The sequence below is a fragment of the Haematobia irritans genome, chromosome 3, assembly GCF_050003625.1.
Source record: "Haematobia irritans isolate KBUSLIRL chromosome 3, ASM5000362v1, whole genome shotgun sequence".
NCBI classification, from domain to species: domain Eukaryota; kingdom Metazoa; phylum Arthropoda; class Insecta; order Diptera; family Muscidae; genus Haematobia; species Haematobia irritans.
Window position 1 is genome coordinate 214,857,295 of NC_134399.1, and position 25,222 is coordinate 214,882,516.

At 32.5% G+C, this 25,222-nt stretch overlaps 1 protein-coding gene and 1 long non-coding RNA gene across 2 annotated transcripts in view; both read left to right on the forward strand.

Annotated features, from left to right (window-relative positions):
• LPCAT (lysophosphatidylcholine acyltransferase) overlaps positions 1-2,744 on the forward strand; it is a 60,292-nt gene extending 57,548 nt beyond the window's left edge. Inside the window, exons 10-11 of the mRNA XM_075302793.1 lie at positions 183-321; positions 403-2,744. Coding sequence (XP_075158908.1) covers positions 183-321; positions 403-494 — 231 coding nt within the window. The 3' untranslated portion in view covers positions 495-2,744. The remainder of the gene's footprint in view (positions 1-182; positions 322-402) is intronic.
• Positions 2,745-19,423: 16,679 nt separating this feature from the next.
• LOC142228141 (uncharacterized) lies at positions 19,424-19,964 on the forward strand. The gene is made up of 3 exons (XR_012720077.1): positions 19,424-19,500; positions 19,560-19,683; positions 19,746-19,964. It is a non-coding gene; the product is annotated as an uncharacterized LOC142228141 (long non-coding RNA).
• Positions 19,965-25,222: the final 5,258 nt, after the last annotated feature.

Genomic DNA, 25,222 nt, shown 5'->3' on the forward strand with positions numbered 1-25,222 from the left:
TTTGACCTCACGACAATATTTTTTTCAGTGTAGCAGACATAGGAAAAAGTGGCCTTTGTATGGGAAATTTATTTATTTTTTAATAATTAAATTATTTATAAACAATTTTTAGAAAACACTTTAAAACTCAAATTTTAATACAAATTTTTTAATATAATTTTTTTTAAATATATTTTTTTCAGCTGTATACCGAACAAGGCGATTATATTTCGCGACAAGAATTTGCTAAAATCTTAAGGCATGTGCCGAAATTAAAAGCCGACCAAATTAATGCCTTATATGTGGCTATTGATGGAACAAGTAAAGGGAACATTACATTTGGTAAATATTTTCGCAATTATGAAAAAAAAAAAAAAATAATTTTCCCAATTAATATATTTTTTGTTTATTTCTTTTTTACAGACGATTTCGAAAAATATGTTCAAAACAAATCCGAATATAAATTTCTCTATAAAAAACATGATTACATTAGAAGAAAATTAACCAGTAAATAAATTAAAAATACATTGTACTGCTGAAGTGACAAAAAAAGCTTCATTTAAATTTTTAAGAATTTCCTGTGTAAGAATAATTTATAAATCCAAAAAAAAAAAAAAACAAACAAAATATTAGCAAAATATTTTTGGATAAACAGATGACCAATATACGATTTTCGAAGCCTATGAAAAATGAAAATAATCATAATCTGCTAATTTCAGATTTAATTTAACTAGAAATTCGTAACTAAATTTTGGATCACAGTTTTATTTTGAATTTTGAAATTTTTAAGAGTGGTTGGATTCAATCACGAAATTAATTGATCCAATTAATTTCTAAGATTGAAATATCTTCAATCACAGCAATGATGATGAGTATCAATCACCGTAGTCAATTAAAAGATTGATTGATCCAATTAAAGAAATAATTGATTCTATTATTTTTTGTGATTGATTTTTGTTTTACTTAAAAATAATTTTTTTGAATCAATAAAATTTTGTTAATTGTATATTTTAGAAAATTCAATTAAAAATTTAATTGGAAAAAATTTTGGTGAATTATTCAAAATCATAAATGGCCTATAATTTTTGTCACAACCGATTCAAAATTTCCATTTTTTGGAAATTTTAAACGAAAAATATTTTTTAATGGACTATTAAGCGCGTTTTCTTTACTTTCGATTAGCATATAAACCAAAGATATGCTATTTAACTTGGCATGACCGGTTTTATCGACATTAGTAGGCTGTATGAACATGGGCCCCAGGAAAAAGGGCCCCAAAACTCGTATGAATTAGGACCAGAAATGTGGGGCGAAGTTTCATAATGAATATGAGCCCCAACAAAATGTAATCGAAGCATGAAAATCGACCTCACAATAAAGTTATAATTAATTTATAAACTATAAAAAAACCTATCGACGACTGATGGAAAAAAATATGAAGATTTAAGAAAAAAATTAATTAATTAATAATAAATGGGAATCGCATTAGCCCACTCTGTCCACAAGAGAAAGTCTTAAATTGGGGTTTATTTTCATTTGAAATATTGGGTTATATTTTCATAATACAAACAGCCCCCAAAAATTAAAAGAAGTTACTCCCCAAAAAACAAAAATTGGTGTTGTTTTTCCATATAATTCTTTGGGGTTCTACTTCATTTAGGTTTTTGGGGCAAATATTCATAGGGCCCACCTTCCTAGGCCCACATTTGTAACGGATATTGAGAAAACCGCTATGTACGACTTTAAAATGTTTTGCTTTTTGTTTCATGCATGACATTATATGGCTTTTTATTTGGCTTTATTTTAAAATATCTGTATTGCAAACATACTTGTGAATATCCAGCTTTACTAAAAAAAAAAAAAACTTACTAATTTCTTAAGACTATATACAATGTATTTTTCCTTTGTTTCTAAGAAAACCTTAAGCATGTGAAACATCATGAAATTAAATATTTAATATATTAACATTTAAGGATTTCTTCATATTTTTTCATTCTTCAAATGTGATTTATGTTTGTGAATAATAAAAACAAATTAAAGAAAAAGAGATTTTTATATATATATATATATATAAATTTTAAGAAAATTTTTTTTGTAACAATCTAATCTCCCACGAATGCTCTCAAGGCATTACATATAAATCATGGCAGTAATTTAAATTTTGTAGACCAAATATCTATTTCCTGGCCTTAGGCAGACTTATTACAGGAAATTTTATTTGTTTATATATAATTTTTTTGTAAAATTAAGAAAATTGCAATTTAGAAATTTTGTATTTATAAAACACAAAAAAAAAAACAAAAATACGTGAACTCAATATAATTTGATAAAGTCTTTGCCTTGTTCCTGATATCTACTCCATATATTAGATAGTTTTTTTTCGTTATGATTTTTTATTTTTTATGTTTGAAATAATTTTGTACTCTAGCACTGTATGACTTGCACATTCTTGTACTTAAGTTTTTGTTGACTCATTTCCATAGTAAATGAAGGGACCTCTTCCTAATATAAATTATTGTATTAATTTTCCATTTACATATATATGATATTTCACTTTGTAATTTCACACACACACACATTATATAGATTTTGCTAAAATTTTGATGAACTCTAGAATCACTTGAATCTTAGAATTACGTGTGCCCGACTACTCATATTCTATAAGAAGTTTAAGTATCTATGTAAATTTATTAGATTTAAATATTTTGATGAAATATATATATACATACATAGACATATATTCTAATTTATTTAGAAACCCAATATATGTATTCTTTTAATGGTGGTCTGGGATTGCTGAATGTGTGGGCAAAGGCACAGAAATATAGAAAAAAATTCTATAGATATACAATTTTGACAAAATTTTCTATAGAAATAAAATTTTGACAAAATTTTCTATAGAAATAAAATTTTGACAAAATTTTCTATAGAAATAAAATTTTGACAAAATTTTCTATAGAAATAAAATTTTGACAAAATTTTCTATAGAAATAAAATTTTGACAAAATTTTCTATAGAAATAAAATGTTGGCAAAATTTTCTATGGAAATAAAATTTTGACAAAATTTTCTATAGAAATAAAATTTTGACAAAATTGTCTATAGAAATAAAATTTTGACAAAATTTTCTATAGAAATAAAATTTCGAGGAAATTTTCTATAGAAATAAAAATTTGACAAAATTGTCTATAGAAATAAAAAATTTTGACAAAATTTTCTATAGAAATAAAATTTTGACAAAATTTTCTATAGAAATAAAATTTTGACAAAATTTTCTATAGAAATAAAATTTTGACAAAATTTTCTATAGAAATAAAATTTTGACAAAATTTTCTATAGAAATAAAATTTTGACAAAATTTTCTATAGAAATAAAATTTTGACAAAATTTTCTATAGAAATAAAATTTTGACAAAATTTTCTATAGAAATAAAATTTTGGCAAAATTTTCTATAGAAATAAAATTTTGACAAAATTTTCTATAGAAATAAAATTTTGACAAAATTTTCTATACAAATTAAAATTTGACAAAATTATCTATAGAAATAAAAGTTTGACAAAATTATCTATAGAAATAAAATTTCGAGAAAATTTCCTATAGAAATACAGTTTTGATAAAATTTTCTATAGAAATTAAATTTTGACAAAATTATCTATAGGAATACAATTTTGACAAAATTTTTTATAGAAATAAAATTTTGACAAAATTTTCTATAGAAACAAAAAGTTGACAAAATTTTCTATAGAAATAAAATTTCGAGAAAATTTCCTATAGAAATAAAATTTTGACAAAATCTTCCATAGAAATAAAATTTTGACAAAATTTTCTATAGAGAAATATAATTTTGATAAAATTTTCTATAGAAATAAAATTTTGACAAATCATCGATTTGAGTGCAGTTGGCTGGGTATAGTTTGAGCGTGCTTCCTCTTTTTTCATTCGTTTTGTTATTGTTGATTTTTGTTCTTTAAGCATTGTCGTTGTTTTTTGATTTCAGCTGTAGTTTAACCAACAGAGGAAAAGAATGTTTCGGCATAAGCCGGCTATCATGCAGAACCTTTTTTCGGAAGGTTCAAGTGTGGTTCATTGTTGGGTTTAATGAACTGCCTGAATTTATTCTGATAATTGGTCGATAGTTTTGCTGCAAGTAGAGGATGCTGATTAGGAATGTGGTAATTCCATCCAACCATCTTGCAGTCTGTAGGGCTTTGCCCAAATAAATTTGACAAACATTATTTTCCTCTGTTGGTTAAGCTACACTTGTAGTTTAAAAAATTTTGACAAAATTTTCTATAGAAATAAAATTTTGATAAAATATTCTATAGAAATACAATTTCGAAGAAATTTTCTATAGAAATAAAATTTTGACAAAATGTTCTATAGAAATAAAATTTTGACAAAATGTTCTATAGAAATAAAATTTTGACAAAATTTTCTATAGAAATAAAATTTTGACAAAATTTTCTATAGAAATAAAATTTTGACAAAATTTTCTATAGAAATAAAATTTTGACAAAATTTTCTATAGAAATAAAATTTTGACAAAATAAAATTTTGACAAAATTTTCTATATAAATAAAATTTTGACGAAATTTTCTATAGAAATAAAATTTTGACAAAATTTTCTATAGAAATAAAATTTTGACAAAATTTTTTATAGAGATAAAATTTTGACAAAATTTCCTATAGAAATTAAATTTTTTTGTTTTGTTATTGTTGGTTTTGTTATTGTTGGTTTTGTTCTTTAAGCATTGTTGTTGTTTTTATTGCAGCTTAAACCCATACATTGACTAAACTACAAGTATAGCTTAACCAACAGAGGAAAAGAATGTTTGTGAAATTTATTTGGGCAAAGCCCTATAGACTGCAAGATGGTTGGATGGACGCACGTTTCGGAATTACCACATTCCTCATCAGCATCCTCTACTTGCAGCAAAACTATCAACCAATTATCAGATTAAAATTCAGGCAGTTCATTAAACCCAACAATGAACCACACTTGAACCTCCCGAAAAAAGGTTTTGTATGATAGCCGGCTTATACCGAAATAAATTCAACACAAACATATCTCTTTTCCTATGCCACTGTCAAATCATCGATTTGAATTCAGTTGGCTGGGTTTATTTTGAGCGTGCCTCCTCTTCTTTTTCCATTCTTTTTGTTTTGTTATTGTTGGTTTTGTTCTTTAAGCATTGTTGTCGTTTTTATTACTAAACAAAGTGGGCTCAAACCGGTAAACGCGATCTTTTATCGATTTGCTCAACTGAAAAAATGATGGGAATTGTTCACTGTTCTCTTATAACTTTTGAGTCTAACATTTGATGCATCTTATACAATCTACTGCAAGGGACTACAACAACAGCAAATCGGTTTTATCCCTCTTGCAGACAAAAACAGAGAATGAAGCCGCCGAGTCGCGCCGCCGATTTCAGTCGCCGCCGGCCATTTTTTGCCAGTCGACGCCGCCGCCGAATATGTCGGCTCATCTCGACTCAAATTTAGCCGCCAATTAATCAAAAATATTAGTTTAAATCAAAAAACTTTATTAATAAATGTAGTAATTTTAGTTAAAATTTTGAGCCTTTCACCCCAATCAATCTATTTCAAAGTGTTATAATAATTTTGCAAAAATTTACCTCAGAAAATTTGAATGAAATGTAAATTTGATTGTAAGATTGGTTGTACAACTAATCTCATTACCATTCGAATAACTTCAAATTGATTTTATAATGGATATTTGTTCGCCGCCGAAGAGACTTATTTATATCGGCTTAGCCGTCAAGCCGCCGCCGCCGGATGCAAAAATTTAATGTCAGCCGCCGCCGACAAAAATGGGTCGGCTATTAAATTTTTATATAAAAAATCTTGAACATTTAATTTTGAAAGGATTTTAGTCGAATAACCCACACTTTCTTTCATGAAGCTCCGTTAACTAATGGTTGCACAGTCACACAATCATGCTGGGGATGTATTGTGCAACCATGTACAGGCTTTGTGTAAATGGTTGCACAATCACACAATCAGGCTGTGGTTGCTTGTTATAGATTTGTTGTCCAATCATTATGTTATCAATTCTATTCTCTAACATTTTATTGTGTTGCATACCTTTAGGCTTGATAGTAACATGGGTGGCCAGCTTACTATTTATTTTAATTTAAAATTTTGTTATTTTTTATTGTTTCCAAATTTAAAATTTGTGTTTCTAAATTAATATTTTATTCAACAGCAAAGGTTACCGTACAAGTCCTACGGACAGAAGCTTAAACGTTCAATCTAAGAAGTCAGCAATTAATAAATATTTTTTTAGCGGTGAGTGAAATTTTACTCACGTTCAATCAAAATCACGAGGGAAAATGTTTGCTGACGCTTTATGTGTGTGGTAGAAACTCGTGTACATTCATGGAAGGAAAGCCGCACTCATGCACGAAAAGCGTTTAAAGACGAGAAACTCACGAGACTCATGACTTTTCAAATAAGTTTAAGTTGGGTATTATGTTCGAGTTTAGCCGCTAAAATCGAAAATAAATCGGTAAAAGCAGAACAAAATTATAACTTTTGTTTGGCAAATTTTATTATAACCTGATGGTGAATAATCCAAAGCAACAATCGGAAGAGTTTATTTTCCTTAAAAAGGGAATTAACCGTAAAAAACGGCTAATGGGAACTTAATACCGGCCTTTAGTAACAAAATAGCAAAAATAGAATATATTTCGCCAACCAAATTAACTTCAAATATTCAAATAAAAGAAGTGCTTAGCATATGAGCACTCTTGGGCGTGGATTTTCAAAAATTGTTCAACGCTCACACACGGCGTAATTGATTCACGCACACCCCTTTTCCACAGGCGGTATCTGTGGTGGTCATTGGAGCATTTGATCCGACAACCATTTCTTTGCTATTTTGTAAGTATGTTTGGGTTTGCAGTCTGCTTGAAAAACAACTTGCTCATCAAGGTAGACATAAACCTCCACAAACTTAGACAAATTTGATTGCAAAAGTAGTCTCAAAGTAGTCTCCTTTCTTCATGATTTCTTCCATTTTAACCAGCGGCCAAGTTTGCCATCATCCCCATAATGGTTTGCTTGGTGTGGTATTCTTGGATACTTTTTCGTTACCAGGTCATTACCAGTAATAATCTGAAGTCGCTACCAATAATGTTTTTTTTTGCATCGGATGGAAAGCGTTTTATTTTTGTTTCCTTTGACCATATTTGCAGTAACCAACGGTCCAATCGTCGTGGGCCTAACAAGACATTTTCTATTTTCTATTAAGATTGCAAAAAGTGAAAACATGCACTCGGTTTTGTTCTTTAATGTATAACAGGTTGGTTTTTGTCAAAATTCGTTTTTATTATTCAACATTGTTCCCTTCAAGAGCGATACAACGATTATAACGACCTTCCAATTTTTTGATACCATTTTGGTAATACTCCTTCGGTTTTGCCTTAAAATAGGCCTCAGTTTCGGCGATCACTTCTTCATTGCAGCCAATTTTTTTTCCCTGCGAGCATCCTTTTGAGGTCTGAGAACAAGAAAAAGTCGCTGGGGACCAGATCTGGAGAATAAAGGGTGATACGGTCAAAATTTGGTCAAGGGAAAACGCGTGTAAATCGGTGAAATCGTTTATTTAAAAATCAAATTAAATTTCTTTTTCAAGTTCAATTAGTATAAAATTCAGGTAAAATATTCAGTTAGGCTTTCGCTTTTCCAAATCCAAATCCGAATTGCCGGGCCTCACACTTGACATCTGCCATCAGATTTTGTACAGCCACCTTGTCCACCTTCTTCGCCGCAGAAAACCAGTTTGCCTTGAACTGCTGCTCGTCCTTAGCAGTTTTTTGGCCTTCTTTAGGTTCCGCTTGACAATAGCCCAGTATTTCTCAATTGGGCGGAGCTCTGGCATGTTGGGAGGGTTCTTGTCCTTGGGAACCACCTGCACGTTGTTGGCGGCGTACCACTCCATGGCCTTTTTACCGTAATGGCAAGATGCCAAATCCGGCCAAAACAGTACGGAACAACCGTGTTTTTTCAGGAAAGGCAGCAGACGTTTATTCAAACACTCTTTCACGTAAATTTCTTGGTTGACAGTCCCGGAAGCTATGAAAATGCTGCTTTTCAAGCCACAGGTGCAGATGGCTTGCCAAACCAGATATTTCTTTACGAACTTTGATAGTTTTATGTGCTTGAAAATATCTGCTACCTTTCCCCTTCCTTTTGCCGTATAAAACTCCTGTCCCGGAAGCTGCTTTAGTCGGCTTTGGCGTAGGTTTCGCCGTCCATTACCACGAAGTCAAACTTCGTCAGCATCGTCGTGTACAGCCTCCGGGATCGCACTTTGGCCGTCGTATTTTGTTTATCATCGCGATTTGGAGTCACTACCTTTTTGTAAGTCGATAGTCCGGCTCGTTTTTTGGCTCGATGCACGGTTGTAGACGATACACCCAGCTTATTTGCGGCATCTCGGAGAGAGAGGTTAGAGTTTCGCTTGAAACTACCGGCAACTCTCTTTGTCGTCTCAGCGGCTTCCTGTTTTCGATTTCCCCCCGATCCAGACTTCCTGGCTGTCGACAAACGTTGCCCAAACACTTTAATTATATTTGTAACGGTTGATTTGGCAACTTTTAGCGATTTTGCCAGCTTTGTGTGCGAGTAGCTCGGATTTTCGCGATGCGCGAGCAAAGTTTTGATACGCTGCTCTTCTTGCTTGGACGGCATTTTGACAACTGAAGAGTGAATTCCAAAATCAAAATAGGAGCAACATTCTACACACACACACCTTCAAAATGAGGGGTGTTCAGGTTTTTTAAATGCAAAATTGAAAGAAATACGTCAAGTTTATATTGACCAAATTTTGACCGTATCACCCTTTACGATGGGTGGGGAAGCAATTCGAAGCCCAATTGATGATTTTTTGCCATCGTTCTCAATGACTTGTGGCACGGTGCGTTGTCTTGGTGGAACAACACTTTTTTCTTCTTCATAGGGGGCGTTTTGACGCGATTTCGACCTTCAAACGATCCAATAACGCTATATAATTGTCGCTGTTGATGGTTTTTCCCTTCTCAAGATAATCGACAAAAATTATTCCATGCGCATCCCAAAAAACAGAGGCCATTACTTTGCCATCGGACTTTTGAGTCTTTCCACGCTTCGGAGACGGTTCACCGGTCGCTGTCCACTCAGCCGACTGTCGATTGGACTCACGAGTGTAGTGATGGAGCCATGTTTCATCCATTGTCACATATCGACGGAAAAACTCGGGTGTATTACGAGTTAACAGCTGCAAACACCGCTCAGAATCATCAACACGTTGTTGTTTTTGGTCAAATGTGAGCTCTCGCGGCACCCATTTTGCACAGAGCTTTCGCTTATCCAAATATTGATGAATGATATGACCAACACGTTCCTTTGATATCTTTAAGGCATCTGCTATATCGATCAATTCAAAATCATTTTATGGATTTTTTGATGTTTTCGTCGGTAACCACCTCTTTCGGGCGTCCACTGCGTTCACCGTCCTCCGTGCTCATTTCACCACGCTTGAATTTTGCATACCAATCAATAATTGTTGATTTCCCTGGGGCAGAGTCCGGAAACTCATTACCAAGCCAAGTGTTTGCTTCCACCGTATTTTTTCCCTTCAGAAAACAGTATTTTATCAAAACACGAAATTACTTTTTTCCATTTTTTCCACAATAACAAAAGTTGCTTCACAAAAGACGCTCTATCTCACAAACTAATTGACTTACAGACGTCAAATTTTGACACGAATCATTTGAAGGTTGGTACTATATAAAACATACACTTTCTATGAAATGGAGTTTTCAAAAAAAGAAAAGGAAAATTGTTATATTATTTACTGAAAATTTAAGTATCTTTAGCTTTATTTGTTAAAGTATTGTTACGAATTTGATAATTATAGACATAAGTTTATTTAAATTAGTTTCCGTTAATTTAAAATTTCAAATTGTAACGATAAAATTTCGCTATCACTTGTTGGAATCATCTATTCATTTTCTAGTATTTTCCTGAATTTCTTTTATGTTCTTTTGTTTGCTTATCGAAATGTTAGTTCTTACTCTCTCATAGAATAGCAACCCCTTTGCTTTGTTATTCTGCATTCTCATTTCATCTCATTGTCTATTGTCATTGTTGTTGTAGTAATGCGAGCATATATCTATGTGAGTGTGTATGTGTTTGGCAGCCACCAGACGAATAACTTAATGGTCGTAGATCCTTCTAGCATTGTCTAAGAATGTTCTGGCGTTGCCAGAATATTGTAGTGCTACCAGAATGTTCTCGTATTGCCACACCGTCATATATAAAAGCGCTCGCATGCTGCTAACGAGTGAGTCTTAATTAAAGCGTCAAACGAATAACTTCAGTGTGAACGAATTGTAAAGTGTGAAGTCATAGTAAATAAATTGTAGATTGTCGTTATTTAAAAGAACTGTGTTTTAATTGTCGGGTAATTAAAAACGCCTAAATATAAAAGCGTAACAATTGGTGTCGGAAGTGAAATAACGAAAAAAAATCTACAATGAAGTTTAATGAGCTTCGTGTGGAAGACTTAAAAAAGGAATTGAGCAAACTGGAGCTGCCGACAACAGGCAATAAGGCCCAGCTTCAAAAGCGTCTACTGGAAGAGTTTGAACGGCGTAATATGGACATTGCGACGCATGAGTTTGATTATAAGGAAGACATTGATGAATCAATACTCGTCAATACAAGCAGTGTAGAAACTCCATCTGTGGCTTCGAGTGTTGTGGATTACACATCAATGCTCAATGTTTTGAGCAAAATGATGGAAGCAAATTCTAGAAAAATGGAAGAAAAATTCGACGAAAATTCTAGAATGGTCAACGAAAAATTACAACAAATTTCTGAAGGCATGGAGAAACGTGTGGACCATATAGAAAATCAAATTGTGGAATTGGATAAGAAAGTTATTTCCGTGGATGAGAAAATTATGGTTCATGATGAGAAGTTTCTGCACATCGAGAAAAAAATGTCAGAGCTGGAAATTAAAGGTGGTCCAGTGCGCGTCATCGAGGGCTCAAAAATCAAAACTCCTGTTTTCGATGGCTCAACGTCATTTGATGTCTTCAAATTCCAATTCGAAATGGTTGCTTGTAGAAATTTGTGGAATGACGATGATAAAGCAATTGAACTTCTATTGGCATTAAAGGGCAATGCTGCTGATGTGATACAAAGCATTCCCGCTGCTTCTAGAAATAACTATAATGAAGTAATAGCGGCACTTCAACGCAAGTATGGTGGAGAGCACAAGCAGGACATCTTCAGAATGGAATTGAGAGGAAGAATCCAGAAATCGAATGAAACCCTACAAGATTTCGCAACAGAAGTTGAGCGGCTAGTGCTTTTGACATACCCAGGTGAGAGTCATCCTCTTGTGGACCGCATCAAGATTGAGACCTTCGTCAATGGAATTCGAGACCCAGATATAAAATGTTCAACATATGCGTCACAAAAGGCTACATTCGCTGAAACAGTAACATTCGCACTTGCACAGGAGACTGCGAGATTGCTAGCGCGGCCTCAAATACACAAGGTACGTAAAGTAGAGACAGAGTGTGATGAATCAAAGTCCGTTATTGAGTCGATGAAAGAGGCCATGAAGCAGGCAATGCAAGAAATGAAGCAAGAGGCAAATAAATCCCGGATCAAATGCTATAACTGTGATAAGCCGGGACATCTAGCTCGAGAATGCAAAGCACGACGCAAACGGTCAAGGTCCACATCACCATCTCCATTAAACAATAGCCATAAGAAGGTGACCCCACAGTCAAGTGAGTCACCTTTAAACTAAATCGAGCTAGTTCAGCGGGGCAAGAGCTGGCTCCCACAGACGATGGCCCCACCATCTCCATAGCAATAGTTCAACAGAAAAATAACAATTTAACTATTGCGGGTGTTATTAATGGCGACAAGCGTACTTTGACGTTGGATACTGGTGCATCAAAGTCTATCATTAGATCTGATTTAGTAAAAGGAAAAGTTACACCACTGATTGGAGTCAAGCTACGCACGGCTACAGGGGAACCCGCAACCGTATATGGAAAGGTCACCGTAAAATTAACTATTGCTAACAAATCCGTTACTTATGATTTCATTGTGGCCGATATAGTAGACGAAGTTATAATTGGAGCGGATTTCATGATTGCTTTTGGCCTCAATCTGGATATGAAGCGTCGTGTAATGACATGGTGCGATGCCGAAATAACGGTAAACGTGGGATACGACGAGAATACACCTGTCAGACGTTTGACAACGAGCCAGTCAGAGTCTATACCACCGAATGCCGAAGCAATTATATGGGTTTCTATGAATGGAGATTGTGAAGTCGGCCAATTGTGGGTTGTTGAACCAGCAGAAAACAAAAGCAACAACATCTTGATAGCAAATGCCCTGGTAACAACGAACGAAGAGAGACTAATACCAGTTCGTGTCTTGAACTTGTCTGACAATCATGAGCAAATTGTAAAATTTTCTGATATTGGAAAATGTACACCAGCCGAGGCAATAGTCAATTTGGAAGGCAACTCATCAAAGACACATGGAGCAGTGAGAAAACATCTAGAAGGGTATTTCGAGGCTTGGACACGTCATCTATCGCCGTCAGAGAGAAATAAAGCCAAGCAATTGTTGTGGAAAAACGCCTCTGCTTTTGCTTCTGAAAAGGGAAATCAAGGAAGAACGTCTGTAGTGAAACATGAAATTAAAACCGCAGAAGAAAGGCCCATAAAACAGGCACCACGAAGTGTTCCCCTGGCAAAAAGAGACGAAGTTCAAAAGCTCATAAAGGAAATGGCGGAGAGTGGAGTGATCGAGCCATCATCAAGTCCTTGGTGTTCCCCAGTTGTGCTGGTCAAAAAGAAAGATGGAAGTACCCGATTCTGCGTGGACTACAGAAAACTGAATGATGTCACCAAAAAGGACAGTTATCCGCTTCCACGCATTGATGACACGTTGGACACACTAGCCGGAACAACATGGTTTTCTACGCTTGATTTGCAGAGTGGATATTGGCAAGTAGAGATCGCCGAGAAAGACAAGGAAAAGACGGCTTTTGGCGTTAATGGCGGTCTCTGGCAATTCAATGTAATGCCGTTCGGGCTCTGCAACGCTCCGGCTACCTTCGAAAGATTGATGGAGCGGGTACTGAAGGGGTTGCACTGGAAGTCGTGCTTGATATACTTGGACGACATCATAGTGATGGGCAAAACATTTGACGAGCACCTTAAGAACTTGAAAGACGTTATCCAGCAATTGTCAGCCGCTGGTCTACGCCTTAACGCAAAGAAATGCTCCCTTTTTCAGCGGGAAGTTAAATACCTGGGTCATCATGTGACTGCAGAGGGCATATCCACCGATGGAGACAAAATCCAAGCTGTCAGAGATTGGCCACGACCCCGAAATCTCCACGAATTAAGAAGTTTCCTTGGGTTATGTACATATTACCGACGATTCGTCCCAAACTTCGCCAGCATCGCCGCTAGTCTCCATAAATTGACGCAAAAAGGTCAGAAGTTCCAGTGGAGCGACGAACAGGAGGAGTCATTCCAACATTTAAAAGAACTTTTATGTTCAGCTCCTGTTCTAGCGTATCCTATTCCGGGCGAAAAATTTGTTTTGGATACAGATGCTAGCGCACATGGTATTGGAGGTGTGCTATCCCAACAGATAGACGGCAAGGAGAAGGTCCTCGGATATTTCAGCCGAACGTTGTCCAAGCCCGAAAAGAACTACTGTGTAACGCGACGAGAGCTGCTAGCCGTCATAGAGAGTGTAAAACATTATCATAAATATTTGTATGGACAACACTTCTTGCTCAGGACTGATCACTCAGCTCTACGATGGTTGCTCCAATTCAAGAATCCGGAAGCTCAACTGGCACGTTGGATCGAGAGGCTCCAAAGCTATGATTTCAGTGTCGAGCATAGAAAAGGTGGAAAACATGGTAACGCTGACGCTTTGTCACGTCGACCTTGCAGTATAGAATGCAAGCACTGCTCGAAAGCTGAACATAAGGAGGAGATTGTTGATATTCGGCTGTTACACATCGAATCTGGAGTGGACTGGTCAACAGAACAGCATAAAGATCCCATTTTGAGCAAAATTATTTCGGCAAAGGAAGAGAACGAGAAGCCCAGTAAGAAAGACATCGCAGCCGAAAGTCCACTTATGAAATCATACTGGGCTCAATGGGATAGTTTAGTTCTAGTCAATGGATCCCTGCAACGTAAATGGGAAAGCGAAGATGGCAAGAGCAGCCGAAATTTGATCATCGTTCCAGATTCCAAAATAAGAGACGTTTTGGCGGAGTTCCATAATGGTCCCAGTGGAGGTCATCTGGGAATAACCAAAACCGCCGAGAAAGTGAAGCAACGATTCTACTGGGTTGGATGCCAGAAATCAATTGCTGAATGGGTAGCCAATTGCGAGAAGTGCATGAAGGCGAAAGGTCCAACAAGGAAAAGTCGAGGTCCTATGCAAGAATATAGACCAGGAGCCCCGTTTGAAAGAATAGCAATGGACGTGGCAGGCCCTTTCCCAGTAAGTGATTCTGGAAACCGTTATGTCCTTGTGGTTATGTATTACTTCAGCAAATGGCCGGAGGTGTATGCAATTCCAAACCAAGAGGCAAAAACGATTGTGGATGTTGTCAACAAAAACTGGATATGTCGCTACGGTGTGCCGTCCGAGATTCACTCAGACCAGGGAAGAAATTTTGAATCGGCCATATTCAAGGAGATGTGTGAATCCCTTGGTATCAAGAAAACGAGGACTACACCATTACATCCACAATCCGATGGCATGGTAGAAAGGTTTAATCGCACTCTGGAGGAACATCTTCGAAAAGTAGTGGACAACGGCCAGAGGGACTGGGACGAGCATATACCAAAGTTTTTGCTGTCGTATAGATCTGCCATTCATGATTCCACCTCTCGAACACAGGCCAATGTTCTATTCGGAACTGAGTTGAAGTTGCCTGGAGATCTGATATTCGGCGCTAAACCTAATGAGCTCGCCATGGAAGAAAACAGAAACGACATCCCAAACACTTTCGGTGAAGTTCACGAATCAGTGCGCAACAAAATAAAAATGGTCAGCAACAGAATGAAGGCGAGATACGATCGCGCTGTAAATACTGAGGGCTTCCAAGAAGAAGAATTGGTTCTGCTATTTAACCCGCAACGAAAGAAAGGATTGTGTCCTAAACTGCAAACACAGTGGGAAGGCCCATACAAAGTCATCAAGAAGATCAATGATGTTGTATACCGGATTCAGAAGGACGACAGCCCTAGATCAAAGATTAAAGTTGTACATCTGGAACGATTGGCTCCTTACGGAACAGGTTCTGTGCCTGTTCGGGACGAACAGGCTTAAGCGGGAGGCAGTGTTACGAATTTGATAATTATAGACATAAGTTTATTTAAATTAGTTTCCGTTAATTTAAAATTTCAAATTGTAACGATAAAATTTCGCTATCACTTGTTGGAATCATCTATTCATTTTCTAGTATTTTCCTGAATTTCTTTTATGTTCTTTTGTTTGCTTATCGAAATGTTAGTTCTTACTCTCTCATAGAATAGCAACCCCTTTGCTTTGTTATTCTGCATTCTCATTTCATCTCATTGTCTATTGTCATTGTTGTTGTAGTAATGCGAGCATATATCTATGTGAGTGTGTATGTGTTTGGCAGCCACCAGACGAATAACTTAATGGTCGTAGATCCTTCTAGCATTGTCTAAGAATGTTCTGGCGTTGCCAGAATATTGTAGTGCTACCAGAATGTTCTCGTATTGCCACACCGTCATATATAAAAGCGCTCGCATGCTGCTAACGAGTGAGTCTTAATTAAAGCGTCAAACGAATAACTTCAGTGTGAACGAATTGTAAAGTGTGAAGTCATAGTAAATAAATTGTAGATTGTCGTTATTTAAAAGAACTGTGTTTTAATTGTCGGGTAATTAAAAACGCCTAAATATAAAAGCGTAACAGTATTTTTTAGAATATTTTGTGCTTAAATCACAGCTTTGATGAATTCAAATACGTACCCTATATTCCTGTGCAGATTCACAGCACCAACCTAACAGTTAACTAGCCAGTTAATTGATAACTTTCAGTGTCATTTAGGTTCAGTGACATGACAACAATATAGCCTCTGTTTATAGTCGATTACATATTCCATTGAAACATTAAGAAAAAAAAAACTATAGCATTATCACAAGGTAATAGTTTAAATGCTACTTTTAATACGGATCTACAATCAATATCCCCATTAAATTTCAGTGGTCACACAGAGCGTATGAATGTTAGAGATGATGGTAGCCACGGGGGCGTATGATCGTTATTATTTTTATTTTTTGACGTTAAGCCCCCAAAAATACCACTCATAATGCCACTTGAGTCCCCTCTCCCCATTATAATAGGTCTCAGTTTAATATTGCGTGATTTCTATGAAATTTCTCCCTCCAATTTGAATTTGCACAAATTCACCAAACTCATATATGAATCTATACGAATTATTTTCAATTCTTTGCTCTACTTGAATAACTGTCACTGAACGGGGTAATTTTTTAATCAAGGTCAAGCGAATGATACCTTTACTGCACATCATAGAAATGTGTGCGCTTACAGCTCGTTACTATCCACACAGCGTTATTTATTGTAAATAGGAAACTAAGCCACTTCATATTTACTTCCCTTTTGTGAGTGTGTGCACGAGTGGTGTGCTCAAATTAAATCAAATTTAAAAATTACTGAGAATCTCAAAACGGTATGGGGTTACCTTCAGTGAGTGAGACCCATTTGACAGTGGGTGAAAATTGTATGAGAATATAAAGAGAAAGTGAAGAGAAAAATAAGAAAGAGCCCATTGTCATAGAAAATGATATGCAATCGGGTAGCACTTACAGATAAGACAAAATTTCATAACTTGTGGCATTACTATACCTAAGATAACGCAAAGACAATCTAGAAGAAGACACAGTTTTGTCATAATAAACCTGAAGCACCAGAGGCAAAGACAATAAACTTTAGGAAGATAGGAAATTGGCTTGCGTCATACCAAATGTTGCATTTACCATGTTAGATGGTTAAACGCAGGCATTATGTAACTGCAAATAAAAATAAATTATACCATAAAAAATGCAGAACAAAAACCAGATTAATTTTTTCAATTACACTTTCCTTTTTTGTGTTCACATAAAACCACGTGCCACTTCTGACTAAATAAATTAACACAAAACACAATATTTCCGTATTCTCCGTCCATTCCAAGCAATAATCATAACACGAATGACGCGCAAAATGAAAATCGTGTGTACCTGTTCAATGTTTTTATAAAATTCTTTTTATAAAAACTAAATGTTCACGAAAAAATGTACATGGTTTTTATGACCATGTAATGAATCTAGACATATCTATACGCAATCTAGAAAGAACCTTTTTCCCTGCAAATAGTCAAAAAAATTGAATGGTCAGGTACAAGATTTTCACGACCCTGCAATGGTATCAAATTCTATCATTTAAATGATAGAACATATTTGCGGCATTTGAGAATCATTTAAATGCTTATTGCCAGCATACATTTTTCTCGGCTAGAAAATTATTTTAACAAAGATAAAATACATGATTTTCGCGACAATTGCATGCTCTATATAAGCATTAAATGGATGCGGCAACCATGTCCAAACATGTTTTTCTGTGCATGTGGGCACGACGTAAATATGGAATGATTACTTATTGTTGAAATTTAACCAAAATAGAGTGTGTAAAAATATGTGATGTTTGCTTGAACGACATTATAAACACGACGAAAAAAGGACCATGCTCTTTTAACATTGGGACCATGTTCTTTTAACTGGAAAAAACATTTTTGATGACTACCATAACATTTTAGATCGTGACCATTGTCTTTTGATTCAAACAAAATTCTTTTTATCAATATAATAACATTTTAGATGAGGACAATTACAGATCCAACATGGTTGCAGGTGAAAATAATACATGGTCGCCGCAAAAATAGCTCCTATCATATTATTTTGCTCTGCGTTTGTCTGTCAAAGTAATATCATAAAGTTTGCATCAATAACATTGCGTATTTGATAAATTTTTAAATTAAAAACCACAAAACAATACCAAACCGATGATAGAAAATTAAAACAGAAAGTGTAAGTATAATGAAGTGCATATTTATTGTGGTTTTTGGGAAATATCGCTTTTTAATTAATTTCTGGGCAGAGCTGCCTTTGAAAAAATTGAAACATAATGCAATTTTTTCTCATAGCCCCTTATACCGAAAAAAGTGAACTGTTTTATAGGAAGAATGAACTACCACGCACGAAAATTTAACTAAATTTTACTCCACATTTTGAGATTTCCCCAAAGCGTTGTTAAAACCAGGAAATTTTAATGCCCTGTTGTACTTTGTAACTGCAGTTCACGAAATTACTCATAGAAGAAACAATTAACTAAAAGTAAAAAAGAAAATCATTGGCGCCAAATAATGACCATTTTAACCATACAGTAGTTCATTCTTACTGTTTATTACTGTGGTAATAGTGCGAAAATTTTCATATTGAACTTATATGTACGGTCATTGAACTTTATACTCACGTTTAGTTCATAAAATTTTTGAGACATACTTAAAAAAAAGTAAGATTTCATTAAGCTGTGGAAAATTTCGATAAAAATAATAAAATTTAACTACAAGCAAATAATTTTTTTCCAATAAAAATATGTTAAATTTAGCGTTAGTTTTTGACATTTGTTTTCTCTCGCCCAGAGAAGCAGACTGCTTCTTCTACTACATTGTCTTTGGCTAACGTATATATTATAACATAGATCACAGAGCATAACACAACATAAGATAGTCTCTAACATAGTCCAACACCCAGAAAAAAGTGCCTTCGAAACTAAAGGAAAAATTCTTCATCAATATAGTTTATCCATTTTATTTCCATTAAGGTAAATTTTTGTGAGAAATAATAAAATTTACTCGTTTCAGTAAAAAAAATCCTAAACTGTAAGCAGTTAGGAATAGTTCATTAACTAGAATAAGGCATGGAATTTTACTAATACTGTTTTCTTCGCTGGGTATAAGAATTTACTACTGAATAAGAAAATTTTATTCACCGATAACAAAGCATTCGTAAAAATAAACAAAATCCGAACTAAAACCAAGTTTCCTCAAAAGTAGTAAAATTTCTTATAAAATTATAATTGCGACTTCCTTTATAATAGAAAGTTTTTCATACATACGAACAACACTTGGCATAGAAAAATATTTTAGTTCATTCGTACTAAGAAGTATGCAATCCTTTCAAATCTTAAGGAAACACACTTGTTAGAATATAGGAAATTTTCCTATATTTCTATTGTCTACCTGTAATCGATACCTGTCATCGTAATCGGTGTGTTTGCGCGTGGGTTGTTTTTTTTAGTTGGAATCGCGTTGTTGTGGTATACGGAGAGATTGTTAAAAAATAATATGGTAAAATAATATAATAAGTAACAAATAAAATATATAAAATAATTATTATTTTAAATTAGTGAGAAAAATGTTCGTTTTTTGAAAATAAATCTATCAATGTTCGTGATGGTGTATAAAGAAAGAAAACACCAGCAGAATAACAACCCTTTCATTTGTCTTCATTTTGGAATCTTCAATTATCAGGTAATATTCAGTGACGCTAACATTTTGTAACAAAAATGGTTTATGATTTTTTATATTTGTAGGTATTGAAATTGTAAAAGGAGGACAAAATCGTTACGCAGCAACTTATTATAAGTGAAAGGTAGAAGAAGAAGAAAAAATGCGTTTTGCAGTTGATGACATTACATGGAAATTGGAAATAGTGGAATAATAAACTAATATTTCAAGGCCAGTCGATGCTGTTGATTCTTAATAAATATATTCAATATATTAATAAAACATGTCTTTTATTGAAGATAAAATTGCTTATATAAATAAATAAAATTGTATTTAAAAACGAAGGTAAGCAGTTCTAATTATGAAGTAAAAGTTTTACCACAAATATGTAAGATTTGTCCAAATGAATGAAAAAATTTCAATAAACTCATTCCATATATGAATTCAAATCAGTTAAATTTTTTCATTCTGTAGCATAGATGTAAATAAATATAGGAAAATGTTAACTAATATATGGAATGCATTATACCTAATTTCTACGAAAATCACATCGTTCAAACAAATAAAAATGTCTTTGGCGCTATACGAAGTTCAACTTTCTTCATAGTAAGTTCATTTTAACTTAAATAAGGGGTCACTGTTTTCTGGGTGAAGAGAGGTATATATATATATATATATATATATATATATATATATATATATATATATATATATATATATATATATATATATATATATATATATATATATATATATATATATATATATATATATATATATATATATATATATATATATATATATATATATATATATATATATATATATATATATATATATATATATATATATATATATATATATATATATATATATATATATCTCAAGTGAAATTAACAGTGATGTTGTTTACCTACAGTGCACATACATTGCACTCTTTTCTCTTTGGAGAACGAGAATATATTTATATATTTTAGAAAATTTTGTGTTTTTTAAGAAGAAAAAAAAAACAAATATTATTACTTTACAGAAGAAAATGACACTATCTAGGATGAGTCGGCAAACAACAGCACTGTTACTGCGACTTGAGACGTCTTTACGTTTTTTGATCTATGGTATCTTTGCTAATATGCACCAGGGATGGAAATTGCAGTACTAAAGTACTTTTTTCAATACTTTTTCACCCCGGTCAGTACCGCAGTACCCCCGCGAATGATTTAGTACCTTTTGTGTAGACATTTTTGAGTCGATATCAGATTTATGGTACAATAGCTTTGACAAAATATTTTAATATTTTGAGAAAGTCTTTATCAACCTTATTTGCTAATAGTCTTTTACAAATATGGCAAAACAGACATGTTCATGTGGGAGGAAAATCTCGATTTTGTAAAAGATATAGTCAAAAACAGGATTTTATTGAACTTCAAGGATGTTTTGGTCAAAAAAGAATGCGATTCTTTATTATCGATTTTTTATTTCGGTAGAAAATGTTGTCTAAATTTTATTTCTATATAGAATTTTTGCAAAATTTTATTTTTATAGATAATTTTGTCAAAATTTTATTTCAATTGAAAATTTTGTAAAAATGTTATTTCTATAGGAAATTTTTGCAAAATTTTATTTCTATAGAAAAAATTTTGCAAATTTTTTTTCTATAGATTTTTTTGCAAAATTTTATTTCCCTTCGTTTTGTTTTGTTATTGTTGGTTTTGTTCTTTAAGCATTGTTGTTGTTTTTTTATTGCAGCTTAAAACCATACATTGACTAAACTACAAGTGTAGCTTAACCAACAGAGGAAAAGAATGTTTGTCAAATTTATTTGGGCAAAGCCCTATAGACTGCAAGATGGTTGGATGGACGCACGTTTCGGAATTACCACATTCCTCATCAGCATCCCCTACTTGCAGCAAAACTATCAACCAATTATAAGAATAAATTCAGGCAGTTCATTAAACCCAACAATGAACCACACTTGAACCTTCCGAAAAAAAGGTTTTTGTATGATAGCCGGCTATAGAAAACTTTTGCAAAATTTTATTTATATAGAAAATTTTGTGAAAATTTTATTTTCTTTAAAATTCAGTCTCTTGACAATAATCTTCCAGTGAAATTTTTGTTGAAATTTAGTAAAAAGTACCTTTCCGCTCAAAAAATACCTTTTTTGTACTTTCTTAAAATTGCATTTTCCATCCCTGATATGCACCGATATTTGGAATTTGAGGCTGACACTGTGCGACTAAGGTTGACCCATTGTTTTTCTTGTAATTGTTTTTGTTTTCGTAGATTATGATGATTGTGACGTTGATTATAATGATGTTTATGACACATTGTTTATGACAGTTAAATCGAATCAATTCCCATAACACATACTTATGTAATGTCACAGGGTAAACTTTTACTTTGTGTACACTTACACTGGGGAAAAAGTGAGAGAAGTGCAAGAAGAGCAAAGGTCTCAAATCGCGTTTTTTGGTTTGATCACCAAATTCCAAAAGCAATATCGATCTAGTTTTTTATTTTTAGAAGGACAATCAGTCAGTGAAACCAAAGGCGATTAAATACTGTGTAGGGTAATGGGGCCCATCAAAAATTGATTTAATCATTCTGGGAAACAGTGGAGTCAACCCGGTTACGATGAAGAAAGAAAGGGTTGCACAAAATATGATCCACATTGATTCGAAGGAGAATTGAAGGAAAAATGGGCTCCACTTGGCAGATAACAAAGTAAAGTACCATGATAACAAATATGCTAAAATCTCTCCCGCCACTATAAAATTGGGCTACAAACTGCTCTTAGCGAATTTTCCTGATTAGGTGGGTCTCGGGAGAAGTTTTTTTCGAACGGGCTAAACAAGTTGGATCATAACGGGTCCAAGTGTCCCGGGTGAATTGGAAATGAATTTGGATTACTTAAATTTAGCGTAATTGGTACGAATTTCAAGTGTGGTGGTAGCAGCTTATTCTTATTTATTCCTTGCTTTAGGACCCAGTGGACTGTTTTTAACTGAAGTTATCACTTTGGGAAATGACCAAGAGTTAGGGCCTATTGGTAGACCTATAGATTGGTCGACAGACTGCGATACCTCTTTCACAAGTCAACCGGGAGGCACCGTGATGCAATGGTTAGCCCGCCTTATTTTGACCAAATTTTTATAGAAATAATATTTGACAAAATTTTCTATAGAAATAAAATTTTGACAAAATTTTTGTAGAAATAAAATTTTTAAAAAATTTTCTTTATATAAAATTATGACAAAATTTTATATAGAAATAAAATTGTGACCAAATTTTCTATAGAAATAAAATTTTGGCAAAATTTTCTACAGAAATAAAATTTTGAGAAAATTTTCTTTAGAAATAATATTTTGACAAAATTTTCTATAGAAATAAAATTTTGAAAAAATTTTCTTAAGGAATAAACTTTCTATAGAAAATAAAATTTTTTATAGAAATAAAATTTTGACAAAATTCTCTAGGGAAATAAAATTTTGACAAAATTTTCTATAGAAATAAAATTTTGACAAAATTTTCTATAGAAATAAAATTTTAACAAAATTTTATATAGAAACAAATGTTGAAAATATTTTCTATTGAATTAAAATTTTAACAAAATTTTCTATAGAAATAAAATTTTAACTTAATTTATAATTAATTATTAATCGAGCTTTATGGACAAAGTAGAAAAGATGATGCACAGTGGGAGTAAAGATGATTCAATTTGTAAGGGCAAAATTCCCAAATGTTTCCTCCATAATGAGTTAGCATAAAGGGCCCAAAATTGAGTTATCTATCCCAGTCTATACTAAAGCCTGTGGAAAAGTTCATTCGCCCGAACTGAAACATGTACAGTCTAAGCGTGTATAAATTTGTATCTGGCGTTTTCTTTTCAATGGTTCTATTGATCAAGTTCCTTAATCTACTTTGTCCATAAAGCTCGATTACTAATTAATTATAAATTAAGTTATCATGCATTTGGATGTTAATCGCCTGTTTCAGTATCAGTAACATGAAAAAATGAAATAAAATTTTGACAAAATTTTCTATAGGAATAAAATTTTGACAAAATTTTCTATAGAAATAAAATTTTGACAAAATTTTCTATAGAAATAAAATTTTGAGAAAAATTTGCTTAGAAATAAAATTTTGACAAAATTTTCTTAGAAAAAAAATTTTGACAACCTTTTCTATGGTTGACAAAATTTTCTATAGAAATAAAATTTGGGAAAATTTTGACAAAAATTTCTATAGAAATAAAATTTTGACAAAATTTTCTATAGAAATAAAATGTTGACAAAATTTTCTATAGAAATGAAATTTTGACAACCTTTTCTATGGTTGATAAAATTTTCTATAGAAATAAAGTTTGAGAAAATTTTGACAAAATTTTCTATAGAAATAAAATTTTGACAAAATTTTCTATAGAAATAAAATTTTGACAAAATTTTCTATCGAAATAAAATTTTGACAATATTTTCTTGAGGAATAAAATTTTGACAATATTTTCTTGAGGAATAAAATGTTGACAAAATGATCTATAGAAATAAATTTTTGACAAAATTTTCTATCGAAATAAAATTTTGACAATATTTTCTTGAGGAATAAAATTTTTACCAAATTTTCTATAGAAATGAAATTTTGACAAAATTTTCTTTAGAAATAAAATTTTGACAAAATTTTCTTAAGGAATAAAATTATGACAAAATTGTCTAGAGAAATAAAATTTTGACAAAATTTTCTTTGGAAATAAAATTTTGACAAAATTTTCTATAGAAATAAAATTTTGACAACCTTTTCTATGGTTGATAAAATTTTCTATAGAAATAAAATTTGAGAAAATTTTGACAAAATTTTCTATAGAAATAAAATATTGACAAAATGTTCTATAGAAATAAAATTTTGACAAAATTTTCTATAGAAATAAAATTTTGACAAAATGTTCTATAGAAATAAAATGTTGACAAAATTTTCTATAGAAATAAAATTTGGACAAAATTTTCTATAGAAATAAAATTTTGACAAAATTTTCTTTAGAAATAAAATTTGGACAAAATTTTCTTTAGAAATAAAATTTTGATAAAATTTTCTTTAGAAATAAAATGTTGACAAAATTTTCTTTAGAAATAAAATTTTGACAACTTTTTCTATGGTTGATAAAATTTTCTATAGAAATAAAATTTGTGAAAATTTTGACAAAATTTTCTATAGAAATAAAATGTTGACAAAATTTTCTATAGAAATAAAATTTTGACAAAATTTTCTTTAGAAATAAAATTTTGACAACCATAGAGATACAATTTTATATTGAAATAAAATTTGAGAACATTTTCACAAAATTTTCTATAGAAAGAAAATTTTAACAAAATTTTCTATAGAAATAAAATTTTGACCAAATTTTGATTAGAAACAAATTTTTGACAAAATGTTCTATAAAAATAAAATTTTGACAACATTTTCTATAGTTGACAAAATTTTCTGTAGAAATAAAATTATTACAAAATTGTCTGTAGAAATAAAATTTTGGCAAAATTTTCTATAGAAATAAAATTATGATAAAATTTTCTAT